At 45.9% G+C, this 22,938-nt stretch overlaps 1 protein-coding gene across 7 annotated transcripts in view; it reads right to left on the bottom strand.

Moving 5' to 3' along the window:
• The window catches only part of LOC114487815 (nucleoredoxin-like), an 82,640-nt gene extending 68,048 nt beyond the window's left edge, over positions 1-14,592 (bottom strand). For 6 of the 7 annotated variants that reach the window (XR_008619411.1, XM_028500012.2, XM_028500014.2 and 3 more), the window contains exon 1: positions 14,127-14,592. Coding sequence is in view for 6 of the 7 variants with exons in the window: in XM_028500012.2 (XP_028355813.1) it covers positions 14,127-14,498 (372 nt within the window). In the remaining variant the exon portion in view is untranslated. Of the gene's footprint in view, positions 1-10,197; positions 13,313-14,126 lie in introns of those variants that run through there. The other variant, XM_028500010.2, reaches the window with a different exon arrangement.
• Between the last annotated feature and the right edge of the window lie 8,346 nt (positions 14,593-22,938).

The following is a 22,938-nucleotide window of genomic DNA, read 5'->3' on the forward strand; positions in this document are numbered from 1 at the left end:
GTATACAACAATATGTATAAAATAAATAACTAATAAGAACCTGCTGTATAAAACGCAAAAAAAAAAAAAAAAAAAAAAAAAAAAAAAAAACTAGAGTGTTCCACACCACAGTCCCTGCAAATTAATACTTTCCACAAATCCAAATGAAAGAGAATACGTTCAAGTGGCATTAAGTAGTATTTTACTCTTAAGAACATTTGTAAAAGCTTAAAACAATGCATCCAAGGGCTGAAGCCAGCGACCTTCTGCAAATTTAGGCAAGTGATTTCCACCAGGAAAGTGTTTTAGGCATTTAATTCCAATTCATCTTCGTGCCTAACATTTGAAATGTCAGAATTCTTAGGTGCCGAGTTGTAAAGCACATTACAGATTCACGTGTAATCGTAAATGGGCAAATACACTTGGGCAAGAAAGCAAATGCATTTTAAAACAAGGTAAATTGTTCAAAATAAATGGGTTAATTCATCCTAAAAAGCCAAATATTAAGAAAAATCCATCCGCACAAGTACGCTGGGTTGCTCTGTCGCTAGTTACTGTCTCTTGCTCATTTTGAAACAAAATGCCACACTTAATTAGCCAGCCGAGTCTCCTCCTGCCTGCGCCTGATGGGGAGAGGTGGCATTACAGAAAAGACTCCCTCAGGCTCTATTAGTGCCCTAATGAGACGGTGGGGGGTGGAGGGTGTTGGGATGGGGACAAGGCAGCCACTATTGCCAGGCAGCCTTCAGAAAGCGCAGGATCTGGGCCTCCTGGACAAATCAAGCTTTTTCAACTACACACCAGCTGTTGGAGGTGTCTGGCCTCAGCTATTCCTACAGGATCTGCCACAGGAAACAAATGTACCATCGCTCCACGGATACCCAGATGACCTAGCAACTCTTCCTATAAGGTATGAATTACATCAGAGGGGGAGAAAATGTGCACATTATATCAGCTAACTGCAACCAACAGATGGAATATCCATTTTCAAAAGCTCAGAAACAGGTAGATTCTACAAACTACAGGTTGGTGAAGTTGACATCGGCCCTTAAGTAAACCCTTGCAGGTTATCAGTTACTAAACACTTCGGAAAAGAAGTGACCAATTTAGAAGCAAGCATGGGCTCACCAAACACAAAGCACTGCAGACTATCTTCCCTCGAAAGGGAAACAGCAAATATCTAAGTTATAGCAAGCTACCTGTTAAGGTCTCCTAGGATAAACATGTTAACCAGATGGAGAAACGTGGGCTGGAATAATGATACAATTAGGCAGATTTAGAACTGGCTGAATTTGAAGTTGGTTGAACAACTAACCAACAGACCACTATTAGCCCAGAGGAAGCCCCTAGCCATGTGTCCTGGGACTCCATCGCCAGACATAGACAAGGTCTGGAAGGGATCACATAGTTCAAGGTCCAGAAGGGGCTATGATCACAGTGGATGACCACACAGGCATAAAAAATATTTCAACAGACTGCAAAAACTCATCAAATCTCAAGAAACTGATTCTTAAAGGTGACAGACACAATATTTGGGACTCTGTTATCATTTGTTCAGGTATTAAGATTCGTGAGGACTTCCCTGGTGGCGCAGTGGTTAAGAATCCGCCTGCCAACGCAGGGGACACGGGTTCGAGCCCTGGTCCGGGAAGATCCCACATGCCGCGGAGCAACTAAGCCCCTGCGGCACAACTACTGAGCCTGCGCTCTAGAGCCCACTCGCCACAACTATAGAAAGCCGGCACGCAGCAACGAAGACCCAACGCAGACAAATATAAAAATAAAATAAAATTAATTAATTAAAAAAAAAAAAGATTGGTGAAAAAGACTTTGGAGTTTTGTTGACCAAAAGGTCTGTGAATTAACACTGTGCAATGTGACTGTCAGCCTCAGAACCACCTGTGCCCACAAGGGCCCCCCGCCCCCCACCTGGACTTCTCAGATACAGGAGGCTAGGACCCTTTTGAACCTAGTACTCAATATTCCACAGACCTAGATAAAGAGGGAAATACAGCTAAGAAAAGGTTGGGAATGTGGCAAGTAGACAGACCCAGAGACAAAGACAATTTAAATCAAAGGGAACAACAAATAAATGGTCAGGAGAAGGTGGAAAGATTTGAGATATAGGTACCAAATGCAAAGTGGAGAGCTTATTTGGATTCAAACAAATGAACTGTAACAACAAAAAAAAAATCATGAGACAATCAAGGAAATTGAAATACTGGCTGGATATATGCTGATATGAAGGAATTATTAGATTTTTAAGGTATGATATGATGTTGTGGTTATTTTTTTTTAAAGGGTTACTTAGTGAAATGTTTAAGAAGGAAGTGATATGATGTCTGGGAGTGACTTCAAAGTAATCCAGTGAGGGGTGGGGGCAGTGGGTGTCCCTGAGTTGATTGTTGTGTCTGGGCGCTGGGTGCATGGGGGTTCCCTATACTATTTTCCCCACCTGTGTGGTGTTTGAAGTTTTCCATAATAAAAAGGTAAAAAAAAAAATAAATGGCAGGAGGAATAGGCACAGACCAGTATCTCTCCCCTCTCCTCTCCCAGCTCAAAAGTGAAAATAGAAGCCACTTAGTAAAAGTGAGCATTCAATTAGTCAAAGAGATAGTCTAGAATCATACCCACATTCAAAGACACGGATATGTCATCACGTCAACAGCTGACAAAGAATGATTATAGTCCTAGTAAGAAACTGAAGAGACACCAGATTACGTGATAGGCCATTAGAAGCAAAGAGCCAGGTGTTGAAGGTAAAGGGGATACAAAGAAAGGAAAAAGCTGAGAATTCTTCTCTCCTCTAACCTGAATAACCATTTAAAAAAATGGAATGGGGACTTCCCTGGTGGTCCAGCAGTTAAAACTCCACGCTGACAATGCAGGGGAGACCCCGTGTTCCATCCCTGGTCAGGGAACTAGATCCTGCATGCCGCAACTAAAGATCCCGCACACGGCCACGAAGACCCCACGTGCCGCAACTAAAACCCGGTGCAGCCAAATAAATTAAATAAACTAAATCTTTTTTTTTTTAATTTAATGGAGGGACTTCCCTAGTGGTGCAGTGGATAAGAATCCACCTGCCAATGCAGGGGACACAGGTTTCATCTCTGGGCCAGGAAGATCCCACATGCCGCATAGCAACTAAGCCCGTGCACCACAGCTACTGAAGCCTATGTGCCTAGAGCCCGTGCTCCGAAACAAGAAAAGCCACCGCAATGAGAAGCCAGCACACCGCAACGAAGAGTAGCCCCCACTCGCCGCAACTAGAGAAAGCCCGCGTGCAGCAACGAAGACCCAACGCAGCCAAAAATAAATAAAAATTAAATCTTTAAAAAAAAATGGAGGGCTTCCCTGGTGGCGCAGTGGTTGAGAGTCCGCCTGCCGATGCAGGGGACACGGGTTCGTGCCCCGGTCCGGGAAGATCCCACATGCCACGGGAGCGGCTGGGCCCGTGAGCCATGGCCGCTGAGCCTGCGCGTCCGGAGCCTGTGCTCCACAACGGGAGAGGCCACAACAGTAAGAGGCCCGCGTACCGCAAAAAAAAAAAAAAGGAATGGCATAACCAAGCACCTGGGTACACATTCCAGTGGCACTATGTACCAGGCACTGTTCTAAACAATTTTCAAATATTAACTCATTTACTCCTTAACAATACAACCCTATAAGGTAGATACTATTATCTCCATTTTACTGACCAGAAACTTAAGAGAAACACAAGTTAGGTAATTTGCGTCACAGTCACATTGCTAGAGAGTGACAGAGACAGGATTCAAATCCAGGAAACTTGATCCAGAGTCCATACTCTTATGCACTGTGCAACAGATTTTAAATATCCACTTATAATGGGGTATTTTTGAAGGTCTGTGGGTTTAAACACTTTTCTAAGTTGCAGTCAAGCATGTACCCAAAGGTGAAAAAAGGCTGCTCTCAGACCCACATCCACTGCCATTCAGAGCTCAGAGGGCAACACTGTGATTATGCCTATTGCACGTTGTTCTGCCCAGTCTTTATATTTCACATCAAACCCTAAAAAATGAGTAACAGATGAGGCAGCTGTGCTGTGAGCCACCACGAGCAAAAGAAAACTGTCTTGACCTGATCACGTACAACGGGGAAAAAAGGCAGCATCTTCTGATTTTAAGCACACTCAATCCATTCAGATTTTCATCCCAGGGATACTGACCAAAAAAGACAAAACAAAAAACTGTAAAAAACCGATTCATGTGGATAAAATTCTCCTAGGAAAACAAAGAGGGAAATTCTATCCCTAGAACAGCAAAACTTACCACACCCTACTTTTTTTTTTTTTTTTTTTTGTGGTACGCGGGCCTCTCACTGCCGTGGCCTCTCCCATTGCGGAGCACAGGCTCAGCGGCCACGGCTCACGGGCCCAGCCGCTCCACGGCATGTGGGATCTTCCCGGACCAGGGCACAAACCCGCGTCTCCTGCATCAGGCAGGCGGACTCTCAACCACTGCGCCACCAGGGAAGCCCTACCACACCCTATTTTATGACTACTCAACAATGATACAAGATAAAAGCATTTATTAACTATAGAAATATTACTTGAATTTACCTATAACTGGGGTCTCAAAATAGTCTGAAGGGGAGTGGGTGATAGATGTACTAGAAAGGAATGCTGAACTTTAAGCTTAAATTGTTTTTTAAAAAGGGTTTTCTGAGGTGTAGTTCATACAAAAATCCATTGTATATCTGGTCCAAGAGTTATATGACCAGCAAGCAGCAGAAAATTTATGTTTGCATTTAATCACAGATGCCACAGAACAAAAGTTTCCATTACAGGGTTTCACTACAGAATAACAGCACTCAAGCAACTTTCAATTACTATACTTCTTACTTGTCATAAAGCAGAAAGCACATGTTTGCGATTTCACTGGAAGTTAGAACAGCAGTTTCTGAAAACCTCATAAAAGGGAGGACTGATTTAGTCCTAGGATCTCGGCAGGATACCTGAAGTTCAATTTTGTCTCTGAACAAAAGCACGAAAGCAGCCCCAAGGCTTTGCATAGGATGAAGGGGAGTTGGGGACACTTCACTGGCTGATATAAAAAAAGCCAAATGATTAAAAGGCCCTGAGAAACCACCACCACGGAAAGGCAGCAACAGAAAAGACGTTCTGGTTCTCCTGTCTTCCCAGCAACAGCAAATGTTTTAAGCGGTTAAACTATCTCTATCTTATTTCAGAGTCTATCTAGAGTGAATCCACTCAGAAAGTGATTTGTTGAAAAGAGAAGTTTCGGCTCCCTCCTCTTCCCTGGAGAATGTTTGATGTGCACATTTTTTAAGATCCAATTTCTTGAACAGAAAGGACCAAGGTGAATTTAAGAGAGTTCAGCTGAGCCCTTTCTTCCAACACTGAGACCCTGATCTAATAATTGGTTCTCTTTGAATCAATTCTCCAACTCAAATATACTTTGAAAAACTAAAATGCTTAATAGCTACTGATGATTAGTTGCTGGAAGACATAATATGCATGCAGCTTGAGTTCCTTGGAAGAAAGATGCTAGAGAAACACAAACTATTTAGGAAATATAAAAGCATGGAATGATAGGCCTGCAGCTTTTAACTAAGGTTTTTTTTTTTGCGGTACACGGGCCTCTCGCTGTTGTGGCCTCTCCCGTTGCGGAGCACAGGCTCCGGACGCGCAGGCTCAGCGGCCATGGCTCACAGACCTAGCCGCTCCGCGGCATGTGGGATCTTCCCGGACCGGGGCACGAACCTGTGTCCCCTGCATCGGCAGGCGGACTCTCAACCACTGCGCCACCAGGGAAGCCCACTGACTAAGATTTCTGACGTTTCAAAAATGGAGAGGCGAGTCTTTTTCTATTTTTGAGCACAGAATTACGGGGCAACGGAGTTACACATTCACTCGCTCATGGAAGTACTCTTGAAAGCGCTCATTAAGAAACAAAAACAGCCACATACTGTGGGTATACACAATTATACAATTCAATTAGGGCCCAACTCTAATATTAAATGTTAAAATCGAGCTAAGTACCAGTGAAAGTGCACATTCCAACTCACACGATGTGGAAACTACCGTGCTTTCAAGTTACAAATCTAAAAGTCACACGCCTGCTTTCTGTGACCATATTATCCGATTGTCAGCACCAAAACACTGATTATCTTCCTCTCCCTTTGGCTGGCTTCTGTCCTCAAGGAGCTTAAAGTCAAATGAAAAAGACCAAAAAAAAAAAAAAAAAAAAATCACAAAAGGCTAAGTGCTAAGACATCTATGTACTCCATCTATGGACGTTCACAAAAGCATCCCACCTAGAGAGGAAAGAGACAGGAAAGCTTCTTAGAGCAGGGAAACCAGGACTGATTTTAGAGAGATCCAAACTCAGCCAGGTAGGAGGAGAGAGGACACTGCCCAGGTGGGAGAAGAGGCAGGAGAATAGTCGGGGACCACGCTTTAGAGTTTGGACTTGACCCCAGAGGCTATGAAGAAGTACTGAAAAATTCTTAAGCAGGAGAATGACAAGATCAAAGTTGTGTTTGTTTTTTTTTTTGCGGTACGTGGGCCTCTCACTGTTGTGGCCTCTCCCGTTGTGGAGCACAGGCTCCAGACGCGCAGGCTCAGCGGCCAAGGCTCACGGGCCCAGCCGCTCCGCGGCATGTGGGATCTTCCCAGACCGGGGCACAAACCCGTGTCCCCTGCATCGGCAGGCGGACTCTCAACAACTGCGCCACCAGGGAAGCCCCAAAGTTGTGTTTTTGAACTTGTCATTCCATTCTGGAAACAGTCCAGAGCAGTACTGCTCAAGGTGGGTCTGTAGCCCAGTAGTTATCCATCAGTTTTGTTACTGGTCCATGACAGGTACCGAAATGGAGAGTGAGCACCTAGAATTGTTTACAGCAGCTCAACATTCCAGCAACATCCAAGCTTGTGACCAATGGTCTCATCCTGTTGAACAGGACAGAGACCAGTCTGTGTGTTGTCAACCCAGTGGGGAGTTGTATGTGGTTCAAGATGTACAGTAGTCCTGTATAATAGGGCCACATATGGGTGTGTGACTGACTGGAAATTAACACAACAAAAGCAAACTGATCCTTGATTACACACAGTTTGAGAAGCTCTAGTCTTGAGAATCAGGGGTCAGCATTGGAAGCAAAGAGCCCATGGAGGAGGCTGCTGTGGTCCAGATGAGATATGAACTCAAGCAGTGATGGTAGGAATGGAGAGAAGGGGTCAGAGTTGAGAACTGTTAAGGAGATCAACAGGGCTCAGTGCCTTTTATTTTTTTATTTTTTAATTAATTTAATTAATTTATTTATTTTTGGCTGTGTTGGGTCTTTGTTGCTGCACGCGGGCTTTCTCTAGTTGGGGCGAGCGGGGGCTACTCTTCGTTGCGGTGCGCTGGCTTCTCATTGCAGTGGCTTCTCTTGTTGTGGAGCACGGGCTCCAGAGCGCAGGCTCAGTAGTTATGGCTCGCAGGCTCTAGAGCACAGGCTCCGTAGTTGTGGCGCACGGGCTTAGTTGCTCCGCGGCATGTGGGATCTTCCCGGACCAGGGCTCAAACCCGGGTCCGCTGCGTTGGCAGGCGGATTCTTAACCACTGCGCCATCAGGGAAGCCCCTCAGTGCCTTTTAGATGTGAGGAGTGGAAGAGAATCAAGGATGACTCCTGAGACTAAAGAACTCTTACCCACTTTTTAAATAATGGCAAGATGTAAAGCAACGGTATGCAAGAGCTTCATAAAAGTCAGGATCAGCAAAAAGATTCTAAATTCATAGCCATTTTCTTTGAGTGTCTATGAATAAGTATAATGATAAATTAATGAAATACAGAAACCTAAGCACCCCGGCGGTTAACAGTGAGCACCACTGGGGATTCAGAACACGAAAAAAGAACACATCCTATGCCAAGCTTACACTCTCCCCCGAAACAAAATCGTGCAGTAAGGAGCCCAGACTAGTTCAGAATGGGGCAAGCTGGAACCCTGGGGTCCCAGGTCCTAACAGTAAATAAAGAAGAAGCCCCGCCCCCGGCCATCCCCCCACCTGAGGGACTTGTTCACCCCCCACCACAGCGGTATACAACACAAAGCCTTCTTTCTCCAATTTGCACAGGTATTAAAACAAGGCCTCAAACCACAAGGAACAGTGATAAAAAGGGGGTAGGGGCGGAGGAAATGGGTAAATGAAATCAATGACCCTAACCTCAAAATCCACTGCTTTCCTTTGCGCTCTGGTTCATATCCCAACCCATATCAGGAGACAAATGGATCAGCAAAAGCTGTGGACAGCTGGTCCGTCAGGCCTGAGCCGCTAACTAGAAGACAAGTATTAAATCCGCAAATGGCGACAGGTCTGAACAAACCTATCCTACAACATTCCAGAGCTGGGAAGGGAGACGGCTCCGTCTTAGGGGGGTGAGGCTTCTACGGAGACCAGAGCAGGCACCGTCCATTTCCCACGCGAAAGAGCAGCAATCCTGCAACCCCCACGCCGCCCAGATTTGAGCAGGAGAAGACATGCCTGATGGCTTTGGCAAACCACAGAAACGATCACCCAAGTAAGTAATTAATCTCTCTCAAGAAGAGTGCCCCATCATCTGAAAGCTGTTCTCCTTTATCATGCCTGGCTTCCCTGATTTGCTGTCTCAAGTTTCACTGGCAAATATAAGTATGAAGCTCAGTAAATATCAGTACTATCAGTACTTTAAGGAACGATGTTTGTTATATTCATTTGCTTTTTTTTTCGTATTTTATTTATTTATTTATTTTTGGCTGTGTTGGATCTTGGTTTCCGTGCGAGGGCTTTCTCTAGTTGCGGCAAGCGGGGGCCACTCTTCATCGTGATGCGCGGGCCTCTCACTGTCGCAGCCTCTCTTGTTGTGGAGCACAGGCTCCAGATGCGCAGGCTCAGTAGTTGTGGCTCACGGGCCCAGCTGCTCCATGGCATGTGGGATCTTCCCAGACCAGGGCTCGAACCCACGTCCCCTGCATTGGCAGGTGGATTCTCAACCACTGTGCCACCAGGGAAGCCCTTCATTTGCTTTTCATTTTTCTAGATGTTTCTCCTCGATTGTAAGCTCTTCTAGGGCAATTCTTTCAACTCCTTGCTCATATCCCCTTGTATGCTTATAAAAGTCATTTGTTCGAAAAGTTAAAAATACGCCTCATAACAGTTTTGCAATTCTGTACTGTGATATATTCCAAAGGCTCACACTATGAAACGAATTACTGAAGTTCATGGTCATTTATTAACAAATAATAATTGCTAGCACTTATTGAGCACGTACTATATGCCAGGCACGTGTATATTATCTTGTGTAGTCTTTACAACAATGCTGTAAGGCAGGTGCTGTTGTCATCTCCATTTTATAGGTGAGGAACCTGAGACACAGAGAGGCAGGATAACTTGAACAAGGTCACACAGCTAATAAATGGCAGAGCCAGGATCTAAAGGACAAGAGTCTGTATTTTCAGCCACTACACTAGACAGCTTCATTATACAGAGAAGAAAAATGAGATTAAAAAATACATTACAAATAATGGAATGAGGAAAAAGCCTCTCAAGGAAAATTGCTCTTATTACTTTAATCACACTGTTGTCTTTTATTAGATGGATCCAAGTCCTGGAAACACAGTCAACAGAGGGAGCCTGTCCTGGCTGGTCCAGGCTCCTTATGTGGAAGGCAGAAAACGCCAATATTCAAAGCAGTGCCTTTTTGCCATCTTTTACCACCTTGAAAGTCATTTGTCAGTGTTGTAGAAATCATTCTCTTAGCGGCTAGGGTATTTGGATTGAGGGAGAAAGCACTGGGAGAGATAGAGCTGTAAGACTGTTGGAGCTGGTACCAAATCTCACCCCATCCAAAGAGCCAAAGTGATTCAGGTGAATTCTAGGCCAAGCCTCTCATTTAGTCTGAACCAGAATCACCCAGAGCAAACAACCCTGGCGGGGAACAGGAAGATACCACTTCCCCTGGCCGGAGCACGTGGACCAGAGATACTAGACCAGAGCCCCTAACTCTGCCACTCTCCTGCTCTTTCTCATCCCCTTTCTGTGGGGCAGGAAGTTCTGGGACCAAGCCAGAGCCCACCAAACCTGTCCAGATCAACACCAGCAATACTGGACTTCTCTGGTGGCGCAGTGGTTAAGAATCCACCTGCCAGTGCAGGGGACACGGGTTTGATCCTTGGTCCGGGAAGATCCCACATGCCGCAGAGCAACTAAGCCCGTGCGCCACTACTACTGAGCCTGCACTCTAGAGCCCACGAGCCACAACTACTGAAGCCCTCACGCCTAGAACCCGTGCTCTGCAACAAGAGAAGCCACTGCAATGAGAAGCCCTAGCACCACAACGAAGAGTAGCCTCTGCTCACTGCAACTAGAGAAAGCCCACAAGCAGCAACGTAGACCCAACGCAGCCAAAAATAAATAAATAAATTTATATATATATATATATTTTAAAAAAGACCAGTGGTACTGCGTCCTTTGATGTCAGGGCACGCACACTGACCAAATGTTTTCCATCAGGCATCCAGCCCAGGCAAAGCTAAGCCCTGTGTCTCTAAGACCAAAACCAGTGCTTTCCTCTGTGATGCTGAAGCAGATCCCAAAGATCAACTCTCCAGTTCTGACAACTAAGTAACCCATATTAGTCTAAAGGGATAGATCAAATCCTAAAAGTCCGAATCTTCACCACTTTCCAACTATTCATCACATTTTCTCTCCAGAAATCTGAAAAATGCCTATCAACAAAACACAAAACAAACCTACTTATTAAAACAAATCTAACTGCCTTAACTTCAGGATTATATGCTTCCTGACAACATGGCTCTCATAAAAGCACTCAAAGTTCTGTTATCATCTAATTACAATTTCTATACAGCTCTTTATACGTGTGTACTTAGAAGGCAAAAAGTGAAGCTTCAATTACTTTTGCACCAACCACTAAAGCAAGTAGAAACAGGACAACCTTCCACAAAGAATTTTTTTTTAAAAGATGCTGGAATCCTGTTATTTGGTGTTCTCTCAGCTCCAAGCAAGGTGAGAGGAGCCATGCAAAACGCAGTTTTAAAGTCTCAGCCATCCCGAGACTTTCTCACTATATAAAGGGGAAATCAATAAAAGAAGAAAAAGAGAAATAACACACTGCACTTTCTTTCCCTACCATAATTTTTCAATTTTCTTTAGAGAAATGCCAGCCAATAACTAATTAGAACCATATCCTTTGTTATCCCTGTGGGAAGTACACCAATGGATTTAAGAACAAATGTTAATGAGAACTTAAAAAAATTAGTAATCTGGAACTTTGGTTTCCCTTCAGTGTAAAAACAAAATTCTCTCCTTTAATGCTATTTTTATAGTTGGTGAAACAAAATGGACAGAATCCATCAACAAGAAGCTAAGCTGTCTAGCCAGTGAGCACCCTGAACCGCGGGTGCCCTGGGTTTTTCACTGTTGTTATCACAGAACTGGCATCCCAAGATCACAGATTTCTAGGCACCCCAATTTCAAATGAGAGACAAAAACTCAAAGTTACAGAAAAGGAATTTGTTTTACATCTCTTTGGTTTCAAGAGGGAAAATAGTTTCTTCCAAAGTGAGTACACAGCTGTTGTAATTTCCAAGATTATATTTTCCATAAGAAACACAGCTGGAGTCCTTTTACCTGTTATATCACCACAAATAAGAATATTTCTAGGATCAAATCTTGAGTTGCCTATTCATGAACATCAAGGAGCAGAAACTACCTCCTCAAAAACTGGACTTGTTTTATTTTTTTAATAAACTTATTTATTTTATTTATTTATTTTTGGCTGCATTGGGTCTTCCTTGCCGCTCGTGGGCTTTCTCTAGTTGTGGCGAGCGGGGGCTACTCTTCTTTGAGGTACACAGGTTTCTCATTGCAGTGGCTTTTCTTGTTGCAGAGCATGGACCCTAGGCGCGCGGGCTTCAGTAGTTGTGGCTCCAGGGCTCTAGAGCGCAGGCTCAGTAGTTGTGGCGCACGGGCTCCTCGGCATGTGGGATATTCCCCCACCAGGGCTCGAACCCGTGTTCCCTGAATTGGCAGGCGGATTCTTAACCACTGCGCCACCAGGGAAGCCCTGGACTTGTTTTAGACGACAAAGTGAACTATAGAATGTGAGTCCGAAAAGCTCTGAGCGAAAGTAAGTTTTTAAGATGCTAACGCACCATGGTTTGGGCACGGGCCAGCAATCTGAACTGTATTTTCAAATGAGGTTCTGCCCTGTGTCATCCAGACTCTCATCCTGGTGGAATTAGCAAGTCCAGGCTGGAGCCACAGACCACTTTTTTTTCACATAAAAAGACTGGCCAGAGCTTAGTGAACTAGGCACGGCCTATGTCATATCAGATAGTCTCCTTTTTGGAAAAAAAGCTTTAAGCATTTGCAAAACATCTCAATTTGCCCCATATTTTTACTATAAAGCAAATTTATTTCCCCCACTTGTGGAGGAAAACGCAACAATAGGCCTTAGGTCTGTAACATTTTACCATCACTGTGTGTTTGCAAAAGCTAGAATTCATTTGTATTGCCCAATAAGGACATTATTTTACATGGACTTTGGTCTACAACAGAAAATGGACATAACAATGAAAATATTTCTTGATAAATCACTTTCTGGACATTACTCCTCCCCAAAAGGATCATAAAAACCACCACCAAGGAAAACAAAGGATTCCCATGTTTCAAAGCAAAAAAGGACTGGCTATTCATGTTCAGGCACCATATAAATCAAATATGGGCAAGATCACCTAAAAAGTGGTTAAAACGCCAAGTTTTGCCTCTGTGTGGTTAGTGAGCCCGTGTTTCTCCAACGTTAAATTTACAAACTGTATTTGTTAAACTGTATTTCATACTTTAAATACCAAGTCTGTACCTTACACTGCTTCCATGGATGATTTACTCGAGACATATGGGGTCACAGTCTAAGCCTTTTACTCTCACTAAGTTTAAATCATGCTTCTCAACAAGATTCTGTACACATTAAAGCAGCACATGGCAGCCCTAAACGCCCCCAGAAGAGCCCTTCTCCTGTCCACTCCATAAAATGAGAGTTTCCTCCGGAAAGGAAGGGGCTGGATTCACACGTTGCATCAGGCATACTAATTAAGCAAAAGCGCTCCAAAACTTTTTCTGTTTCGACTCATGGCAAAATTTCCTGAATTCGTTTTATTACAACAGACATCTTCATCCAACAGACACACTCAAAAATCCAAGCTAATTTCAGCAGCAAACGGCGGGGGGGGGGGCGGGGGCGGCGGGAGATGAGAAGTTGACAGCGAGGTATAAATTTCCCCCAATCCTTGTTCTTCCGGTCAATCTGCACCTATGGGATCGGTTCAGCATTTAATTCGATGTCAAGGCAACACTGGCCCACCAACCAAGCAACTAAGAGCTGCACGGACGGGTCTGGTCCGGTGCCCGAGAAGCATCTGGTGAGGACGGCTGGACAGCCAGACAATGAAAGGCTCTCCGGGGGCCACTAGTTCCGCCCGGGGTAGGGGTGGGGGGGCGGAGAGAAGGCTAAGGCAGACGAACGAGCTCCCTTCTCGCCCGAAACCACCGTCAGCGGCCGACCCCCCCCGCCAAGGGCGCCTGGCGGCCTAGCCTCGGCCTCCGGGTCCCCGGCCACAGCCGGAGGGAGCCCCAGGAAAGCCGATTTCTCTCGGAAAGAGAGGAAACTTCCTGGTTCAGGCATTATGGGTAGGGGGCTAGCGCCCTCCCCCACCACCACAGGTATCCGCGGGGAGTCTAGCGCTGAGGGAAGGAAGCGGCCCCTCCCCGCGCCTCTGCCTGGGGGTGGCGGTCACCGAGTCGCGACCCCCGAGCGCAGCCACCCCCTACGCGAGGCTTCCCACCATGGGGGAACCGGGCTCTCGACTCCCCAGGACGCGAGTCGGGGTGCCGGGGGTTACAAACTTCCCCAGCGGGCGCGGCCTGGCACCGGCACCGAGGAGTTGCCGATAGCCGGCGAGGTCCCGGGACGGGGAGGCGGGCAGAGGCAGGGGACGCTGAGGGGCAGGAGGGGAAGCTCGTGCACGACGGAGGAGGGGGCGCCGGGGGGGTGGGGTGGCGGCGAGGACCCGGCTCGCGGGCTGCGCACCCAGGCCGGGGACGCCGACGAGGCCGGCGCCGCTTACCTTCCTGTGCTTCTCCTTGTAGGGCAGCGCCAACCACGGCATGTCCCGTACGAAGTCCTGCCACTGCCGCTGGTCCTGGTCCGAGGACACGAAGACGATCTCCAGGCGGCGCCGCGACTCGGGTTCCGCTGCCGCCCCGGCCCCCGGCCCCGGGCCGGCCCCAGCCCCTGGCCCGGCCGCCGCGTCCCCCCGCAGGCGGCCGTAGAAGGCGGCCAGGCTGACGCTGAGCTGCGCGCAGGGGGCGCTCAGGCTACAGCCGAAGTAGAGCCCGAGCAGCGAAATGCCGCGGGCAGCCAGCGAGTGCACGTCCACCTCCTCACCGCCGCCCGTCACCAGCTTCTCGCCCAGCAGCTCCTCCAGGAAACCCGACATCCTGGCCCACCGCTGCCCGGGCACGCGGGCACCCGGGCAGGCAGGCGGCAGCGACCGCGCTCCCTCGGTCCGCGCGGCGGGCAGAGGAGGCGGCGGCGGCGGCGGCTGCGGCGGCGGCGGCGGGCACTGGGGAAAAGAAAGCCCCGCCCATGTGGCACGCCCACGCCACGCCCCCTTTGTAGCAGTGCTAGCCGCCTAGGCACTGGCTGCTGCAGAGGGCGTAGGGGGCGCGGGTTCCCGCCGCGTGGCCGAAGTGCTCAGGAGACAACCCTGGCAGAGGATTTACCATCTTCACACTTAGCCTTCATCAGGCTAAGTCTTGCTCGGCACTTACTTCTCTGTACGTTTCGTGTTCTCAACTATAAGAGGACTGGAGGACGCCACCTCTTTTATTTCTTGTGTATATTCTGATCTAGTGCTAGGCACATGGGAGGGAATCCGTAAGTACTTGTGGGTTGATCGCAGGTCTCACTGTGGGATTTCAGTCCCCAGGTCGCCGCGGCCATTCCTCACCAGCGATTGGCTCTCTTCCATCTCCACAAATATAGGGACCAGATGCCACGGCATCTCTAAATCGAAGCGCCGGGCCGAAGTGCTCAGGAGACAACCCTGGCAGAAGATTTACCATCTTCTTCACACTTAGCCTTCATCAGGCTAAGTCTTGCTCGGCACTTACTTCTCTGTACGTTTCGTGTTCTCAACTATAAGAGGACTGGAGGACGCCACCTCTTTTATTTCTTGTGTATATTCTGATCTAGTGCTAGGCACATGGGAGGGAATCCGTAAGTACTTGTGGGTTGATCGCAGGTCTCACTGTGGGATTTCAGTCCCCAGGTCGCCGCGGCCATTCCTCACCAGCGATTGGCTCTCTTCCATCTCCACAAATATAGGGACCAGATGCCACGGCATCTCTAAATCGAAGCTGGCTGCTTTCCTGAACCGGTTCCGTGGCTTCTATTAAATCTGTTGATAGTTGAGAAAAATTCTAGGGATTTTTTTTTCCCCCCAGCTGGCAAGACGCTACCCTATGCTTAGAGAGAACCTGGATTAAACAGGTGGTCTGTGGCAAGTCTTCCGGCCTGCCCACTCCGACACACACACAGTCGAAAAAATAAAATGTGCACCATGCCCACCCGCAACAGAGGAACAACAGTGTGTCAGCTCAGCTACCAACAGCCCAGTGAAAGGATGGGACGCCCCTCTCACAGCCCTCCACCAGCCCTTGGCAAGTTATTTCTTGGGCATCTACCGCCATCTAGTGGAAAGGGTGAAAAAGAAAACGAGATACTGGCAGCCAAGCAGAATGTTTATATTTTATAGCGGCTTTCCACACACGCAAACACACACACACAAATCATAGCCTGCTTTATAAGAGTTCATTTAAACCTCAGACTATAACTGCAAGCTTTTGGCACAAACATTAATCTTCACGCTTAAGGTTCCCAGTTTTCTGGGATAGAACATGGAATTGTACTAGTTTTCAGTTCAGTGAAATGTTACCACATAAAGCGGTGAAAGAGGTGGAGGTGGAGGTGGGCGCCACAAGTGGACTGGCAACCTCTTGAAACGATATCCACTTTCTCAGCATCCACCTAACACTGCTGCTCATTTCACAAGTAGGATCTCTGGACTGAGGATTGCCTTTAGGCAGGCAAGAAACCTATGATAAAGGCGAATTCCAAGCTCATTTTTAGTGTCATGCCAAAATTCTGTGCGACTGCAGGGACAGTATTATTATCCAACACATGGAAAGCATCGCTTTTTAGTGAAAACATGTAAAAGCTATTAACATAGCAGACATTAAGTTGTTAGATATCTTTTAAAATACTGAAAGTGGGTTAAAGTGTTTTATTTTCTCATCCAAATCATATTTGAAACACCCGTGGGTGGGTTACATCAAGCCCCATCCAAAGCGTGTGAGACAGATAGATTCCTACACCCTGACGTTTTCAAGTGAACACTGAAGATATGGACGAGGACCATAAGCATCCTATGGAAGACGAGGGACAAAGTATTTGGTGTGGAGGGAGGTGAGGAGGGAATTAGGCGGGATTGCAAATTGGGGAAATAGTGAAGTCATCATTAGAGTACTTAACTTTGGTATACTATACGCAAGTCTGTATAAAGAGGTGGTATGTTCAGCATTTTCCTTTTATTGTTTGACAGGAAAGCACTTTCTACTGGAGTGTGTCCAAACCAGCATCTGGCACCTGGGAAAGTGAGAGTTTGAACATACTGCACATGAAATATAAATAAAATTTAGAGAATTGTTGGTGCAGCAGGCCTTGGTTAGATGCCAAATACTGCAGCTGCCTTTTAAAGGAGTGTGGAAAGAGGGGATTTGCAATGGAAATGATTCCAAAATCATAGTTCTAGTGGGTGTTTGTTGCAAGATGAAGCCTGAGGAGTCTCACTGGGCTTCCTGTAAAGAATAGCCAACATCCTTTGGCTTATGGAAAGCACTCTCTCTGTGTTCGCGGTTCAAGAGACCCACTTAAAGAAAATGTCCCAACTGGTATTTAGCTAGTTATGTTACATGAATTGACCTGCTATTCTGCAAATTATTATTGTTTTAAAATACGTGTTAAGGAGCCACAACATACCTGACATTTATAGCACTTACACACTACAGTTTTTCTTTGGGGAAACTGCATTCTAAGGCACATGATGTCATACAAAACATGCACAGAACAAATACATATTTGTCACCTTTAAGATTCATAAATCACATTCCTTGGTCTTCAGTTATAGCAGCATAATTGATACACTGGTGAAATCAGAAAAAGGCTGGAAAACTGGAAAGAGCCTAACTATGTATCAATGAGGAGGATTAAAGGATGGCGCCTTCATCATTTGGGATACAATCTAGTCATTGAAAAGAATTAAGGAGATTTCTATGTACACTGTATCAGTCTGTGCTCTCCAGAGAAAGAGAACCAATATAGAGAGAGTTTTGCTCTAAGGAATTGGTTCACATGATTATGGAGGCTGAGAAGTTCCAAGGTCTGCAGTCAGCAAGCTGGAGACTCAGAAGAACTGATGGTATAGTTAGTTCCAGTCTGAGTCCAAAGACCGGAAAATCAGGGGAGCTGATGGTGTAAGTTCTAGTCTGTATTGAGTCCAAAGGCAGGGGAAGACCTATGTCCCAGCTCTAAGACAGGCAGAGAGAGTGAATTCTCCCTTACTTTTTATTCTATCCAGGCCTTCACCTGATTGGATGAGGCCCACCCACATTGGGAAGGCAATCTGCTTTACTCAGTCTACTGTTTTACATGTTAATCTCATCCAGAAACACACTCACAGACACACCCAGAATAATGTTTAACCAAATATCTGGGTACTCGGGACTTCCCTGGTGGCACAGTGGTTAAGACTCCATGTTCCCAATTCAGGGGGCCTGGGTTTGATCCCTGGTCAGGGAACTAGATCCCGCCTGCATGCCACAACGAAGAGTTCACGTGCCGCAACTAAGAGTTCTCATGCCACAACTAAGGAGCCTGCAAGCCACAACTAAGGAGCCTGCCTGCCACAACTAAGAGCTGGCATAACCAAATAAATAAATAAATATTTAAAAAAATATCTGGGTATTCCGCGCCCCAGTCAATTTGACACATAAAATTAAACATCACATGTCTACCCCTTGTCAACTTGGCACTCATACGCATCTCCTTAAACCATACTTACTCTCCAAATAAAGACAATAATAAGATCATAATCCTGCCTAAAATGATACAAGTATCATGTATACAAGCAAAAATGCACTGATTCCATCCCCATAAGAGACGGTAAAGTCGTTGAGGATGTTTACTCACCTTGATATCCCGTAACTTAAGTACGATGATGTAAAATTAACAATACTTAAATACTACAATATAAAGTCAATACATTTTATGTTACATTATAAGGAAATAAGAGATAAAAGGAACAAAGATGTTTGCCAAATACAAACACACACACATATATTCATAACAAGGAAGAAATACTCATGACAATATAGCCCTCTTGTCTATAACTGATCATGTGATCATAGCTGGTATTTATAACCACCTTCTTCTACTAGCTTTTTTTTATTCCTTTTGACTTCAGCAAGCACCTCAGCTGGTCGTGTTTCTTTACCTTGTGGAGTGACTCAAACCCTCATTCCTGAAGGGTCTAGGCCCTTAGTAGTCCTGCCAGGACTAGGTTATTATAGTTTTCCTTTGACCTTAATCACAGGGTATGATAACTCAGAGACTCCCTAAGGGGTCTCCAATATTGCAGATACGCTCTTCCTTACCGTCAATGCTGACTAGTGGTCCAATTTCTCCTTGGTGGTCAGGATCAATCATTCCACCCAACAGAGTAACTCCCTTCTTTGCCTGTTAACTCAGAGGCATGAGATGCCCAAAGTGGCCAGGTGGCAGTCTTCACTTCCTGTGCAATGGAATCACTGTTGTTTCTCCTGGTGGAGGCACTCCTCCCTTTGGAACTAAGACCTGTAGGCCAGCAGAGCATGACGTTGTGGGAACAAGAAGCAAAAATTTTGCTAGTGGGTCACTAGGGGTAATAGTGATTGGTGCCTCTCCCATTCCACCTCTCGATTCCTGGCCCTGTGACTGCTGGCTATGGGAGAAGCAGCACCTTATACTGGATGCTAATTCAGAGCACACACAGTCTTCTGGAGAACCTTGCCCCGGCCCTGCAAAGTGCTGCCACCTAACTAGTGCTGTAAACTGAATGTTCAAAAGGCCATTCTACCGTTCCACCAAACCAGCTGCTTCAGAATGGTGAGGAACATGGTAACCAGTGAATTCCATGAGCATGTGACTTACCTGTGCCTTCAGGGCCTGCTTGGGCCCAATCGCATATATTCCACATGCATCTGATGATGAAGTGTCCCTGTGCACACCCAACCTTATGGTTTGGTGGGGCAGATAACACCCAGTTCATGATGGACAGCTCAGGTAGCATGGTAACCGATGCATGGTGGCCCAAGTGTTCAGCCTCTATGAAGATCCAGTAGCAGGCCACGTTCTGTTTCTCCAAAGGAGAGTAGTTATCCACAGAGAGTGGCAGGCCTCACCTACAGGGGCTGCCAAAGTCTCCAAATAGCATCCCTATCTGCCAGTGACCTACCTCAAGTACCATCGGATCTGATGGGTCATATGGCCCAAGGGACAGGGCAGCTTGTACAGCAGCCTGGACTTTCTGCAGAGTCTTCCCATGTTCGGGGACCCACTCAAAACCAGCAACTTTTGTGGTCACTCAGTAAACAGGCCAGAGTAACACACCCAAATGAGGAATATACTGCCTCCAAATACCTGGGCACACTGTGGCCTAGTCAAGTTGACACATAAAATTAACCATCTCTTGCGCTGATATGAAATACCTCTAAGATGTAGCGCAAGAGAAAGTAAGGTGCAGAATAGGTAGGAAAGACTAAGCTACCACTTGTAAATTTTTAAGTGGAGAAAAAAACATGTATATGTATACACAAATATAATGCTTATGTATGGAGGAAATATATCTGGAAAGACATTTAAGAAATAGTAACAGGGGACTTCCCTGGAGGTCCGGTGGTTAAGACTCTGAGCTTCCAATGTCGGGGACGCGGGTTCGATCCCTGGTCAGGGAACTAAGATCCCACATGCCGCGCAGTGCGGCCAAAAAAAAAAAAAAAAAAATAGGAAAAAGAAATAGTAACAGGTCGCTTAGGGAAGGGAATTGAAGAACTGGGAATAAATGTGAGAAAAGTATGGAAGGTATTATCTAGTCCAAAAAGAAAGTACTTTTTGCATTTTCAAATAAGAACTTATTCAAGGATAAGATGCTATAAATGGAGAAAGAAATATTTAAAGTACATCAGGACATCTCAGAATAAAGGAGACGGAATGTCTCACACACACAAATTCAAATGCCATTAAAACAAAGCTGTTAGCACAAAATGAACACTTTGATTATAAGTTTTCCAAGTCCACTTAGTTCAATAAATAATTGAGTCAACAAAATGTGAATCAAAATTGATTCAAACAAAAAATGTATTCCATTTAATTGGGACTTCCCTGTAAAAAGATTTTACCTGTAGATTAATGCCCTAGTACAGTTTTTGCATCTGTTTTATCGTTTCCTTTTTTAAAAGCTGGGCTTTGGTGGCAGATCCACTGATAAGGGAAATTGCTTGATAGAGAGGTGAGTGAAACAAAATATGGAGTGAGATTTGACAAAGATCAAGATGAGGGAAGGGAAAGAGGGGCCTTGTCCTCACTGGTTACAGCAGAAGTGTGCTGCTTCTCTTTCTGGCACCAACTTGGTATGTAACCTTGGGAATTCACCATCATAGTTCTCTCTATATTTCATTTTATCCCTCAGCAAAGCAGGAGTCCGGTCTCTAGTTTTTGAAGCCTCTTAACGCTTTTCTGAGTCAGAAGTGTGAGGTGCTAGAAAAACATTATGCATATTCCTATTTGCCTCCAATACTTTTCGGAGAAAATCTCAGGATCACAACTTGTCATCAATGTGACCCTACTGCAGATATAGCCAGGGTGTATGATTCATTACCTGAGTCTGAAATAGGTCCTAAACATCCACCAGACTGCCAGACTATAGGCCAAATCTCCAATATAGCTTTTCATAAGCAAAGTCAAAGCAACAGCAGAGGAGATGGTAGGCAAATCTGGATTGTTGGGTCTGGGTGAGAAAATAAAACCTCCAAACAATTATGCTGTGGAAGAAATCTGCTCCAGAACATTAAGACCACCCATCAGAATCAGAGTCTAAGGATCTGTCACTGGAAACAGTACAGGATACCTCTGTTGTCACCATGGCTATCATAGGTCAAAGGCAAAAAGAATTAAGAAATAATAATAATAAATATTTTGTAACAATTTACACTTGACTGAGGACAAGGCACAAGTCAAAGAAATGACACTGAGTCCAAAAGTCCAAACTCACCTCCCAAACACTAAAGACCACACATCATTGTGAACGATTCTGAGCCACCACTTTCACATCCAAAAGAGATTATCAAAAGCAGAGAACTGAGAGACTTCGCTGGTGGTCCAGTGGTTAAGACTCCGTGTTTCCACTGCAGGGGCACGGTTTCGATCGCTGGTTGGGGAAATAAGATCCCGCATGCCGCATGGCGTGGCATGGCATGGCCAAAGATTTTTTAAAAAGAAAAAAATTTTTAAATGGTTAAAATAGCAAATTAAAAAAAAAAAAAAAAGCAGACAACCAGGAATGGAAATATTTGAGGAAGCACTAAACTTGGGCGGAAGCATATGTGTCTTCCTGGGCACAAGTGGTAGAAGCAACACACCAAGTTTAGGCTTTATCTTGGCACAGAGAAGAATTCTGAGCAGGGCACATGATCACGCTTCAGTGCTGAAAGACCATTCTGTGGATGGTTTGAAGAAGAGCAAGATAGGAGGCATGCAGACCAATTAAGAGTCTATTAAGTGAGGGCTCCCCCGGTGGCGCAGTGGTTAAGAATCCGCCTGCCAATGCAGGGGACACGAGTTCAAGCCCTGGTCTGGGAAGATCCCACATGCCGTGGAGCAACTAAGCCCGTGCGCCACAACTACTGAGCCTGTGCTCTAGAGCCCGTGAGCCACAACTACTGAGCCCACGTGCCACAACTACTGAAGCCCGCGCGCCTAGAGCCCTTGCTCCGCAACAAGAGAAGCCACCGCAATGAGAAGCCCACTCACCGCAACTAGAGAAAGCCCACGCACAGCAACAAAGACCCAACACAGCCAAAAATAAATAAAATAAGTAGATTTTTAAAAAAAGCTTTAAATACAAAGTACCCACCACGCATGGTGACTCAGTTGGCTACTCAGAGTACCTATGTGGCCAGACCTCCTGCCAGCGACAGGACTATTCAGACTACTCACTGTTATCAAATTCACAGCCAACTCAAATCCACATAGGACACACTGCACTTCTCAACTCGGACCTCCTCATTCCATCCCACTCCTGCTATTTCTTTTACTTCTGCGCTCCTGACATGCTGAGAGAACTAGAGGCCAGCCAGGCTCTCCCGGACACCTGGGGTGAGAGACAATCAGGCTCTCCTCCAGTTCAGCACCTCCCCATCTGTGCCCTGACCTGGAGTCCTTCAAGTGATGGGTCATCAACTCAGAGTGTTCTGACTTCCTACGACCCTGCCTGTGAATCTCATTCATCCTGAAGTGTCTCCTATTCTTTCTGACCCACTGAGATATCGCCCCATGTCTGTATCCTTGCAGCCAGAACAGACAACCTGTAACATGAGAACAGCTGGACTTTCAGTGAAGCTGTGGCCAGATAAAGTCCCTAGGGTGCTGGCAAAGATTCAGGCCAGGGAAACAGACATGGGAAACCACTTCTCACTTTCGGAATATGCTTGAAGAGGTTCAAGTTTTCCATCAGGTGAAACGCATTCCACCTATGGAAGGAGATGGGTGGGGGAAGAGAGATA

The sequence above is a fragment of the Physeter macrocephalus genome, chromosome 14 (assembly GCF_002837175.3).
Source record: "Physeter macrocephalus isolate SW-GA chromosome 14, ASM283717v5, whole genome shotgun sequence".
Taxonomy (NCBI): domain Eukaryota; kingdom Metazoa; phylum Chordata; class Mammalia; order Artiodactyla; family Physeteridae; genus Physeter; species Physeter macrocephalus.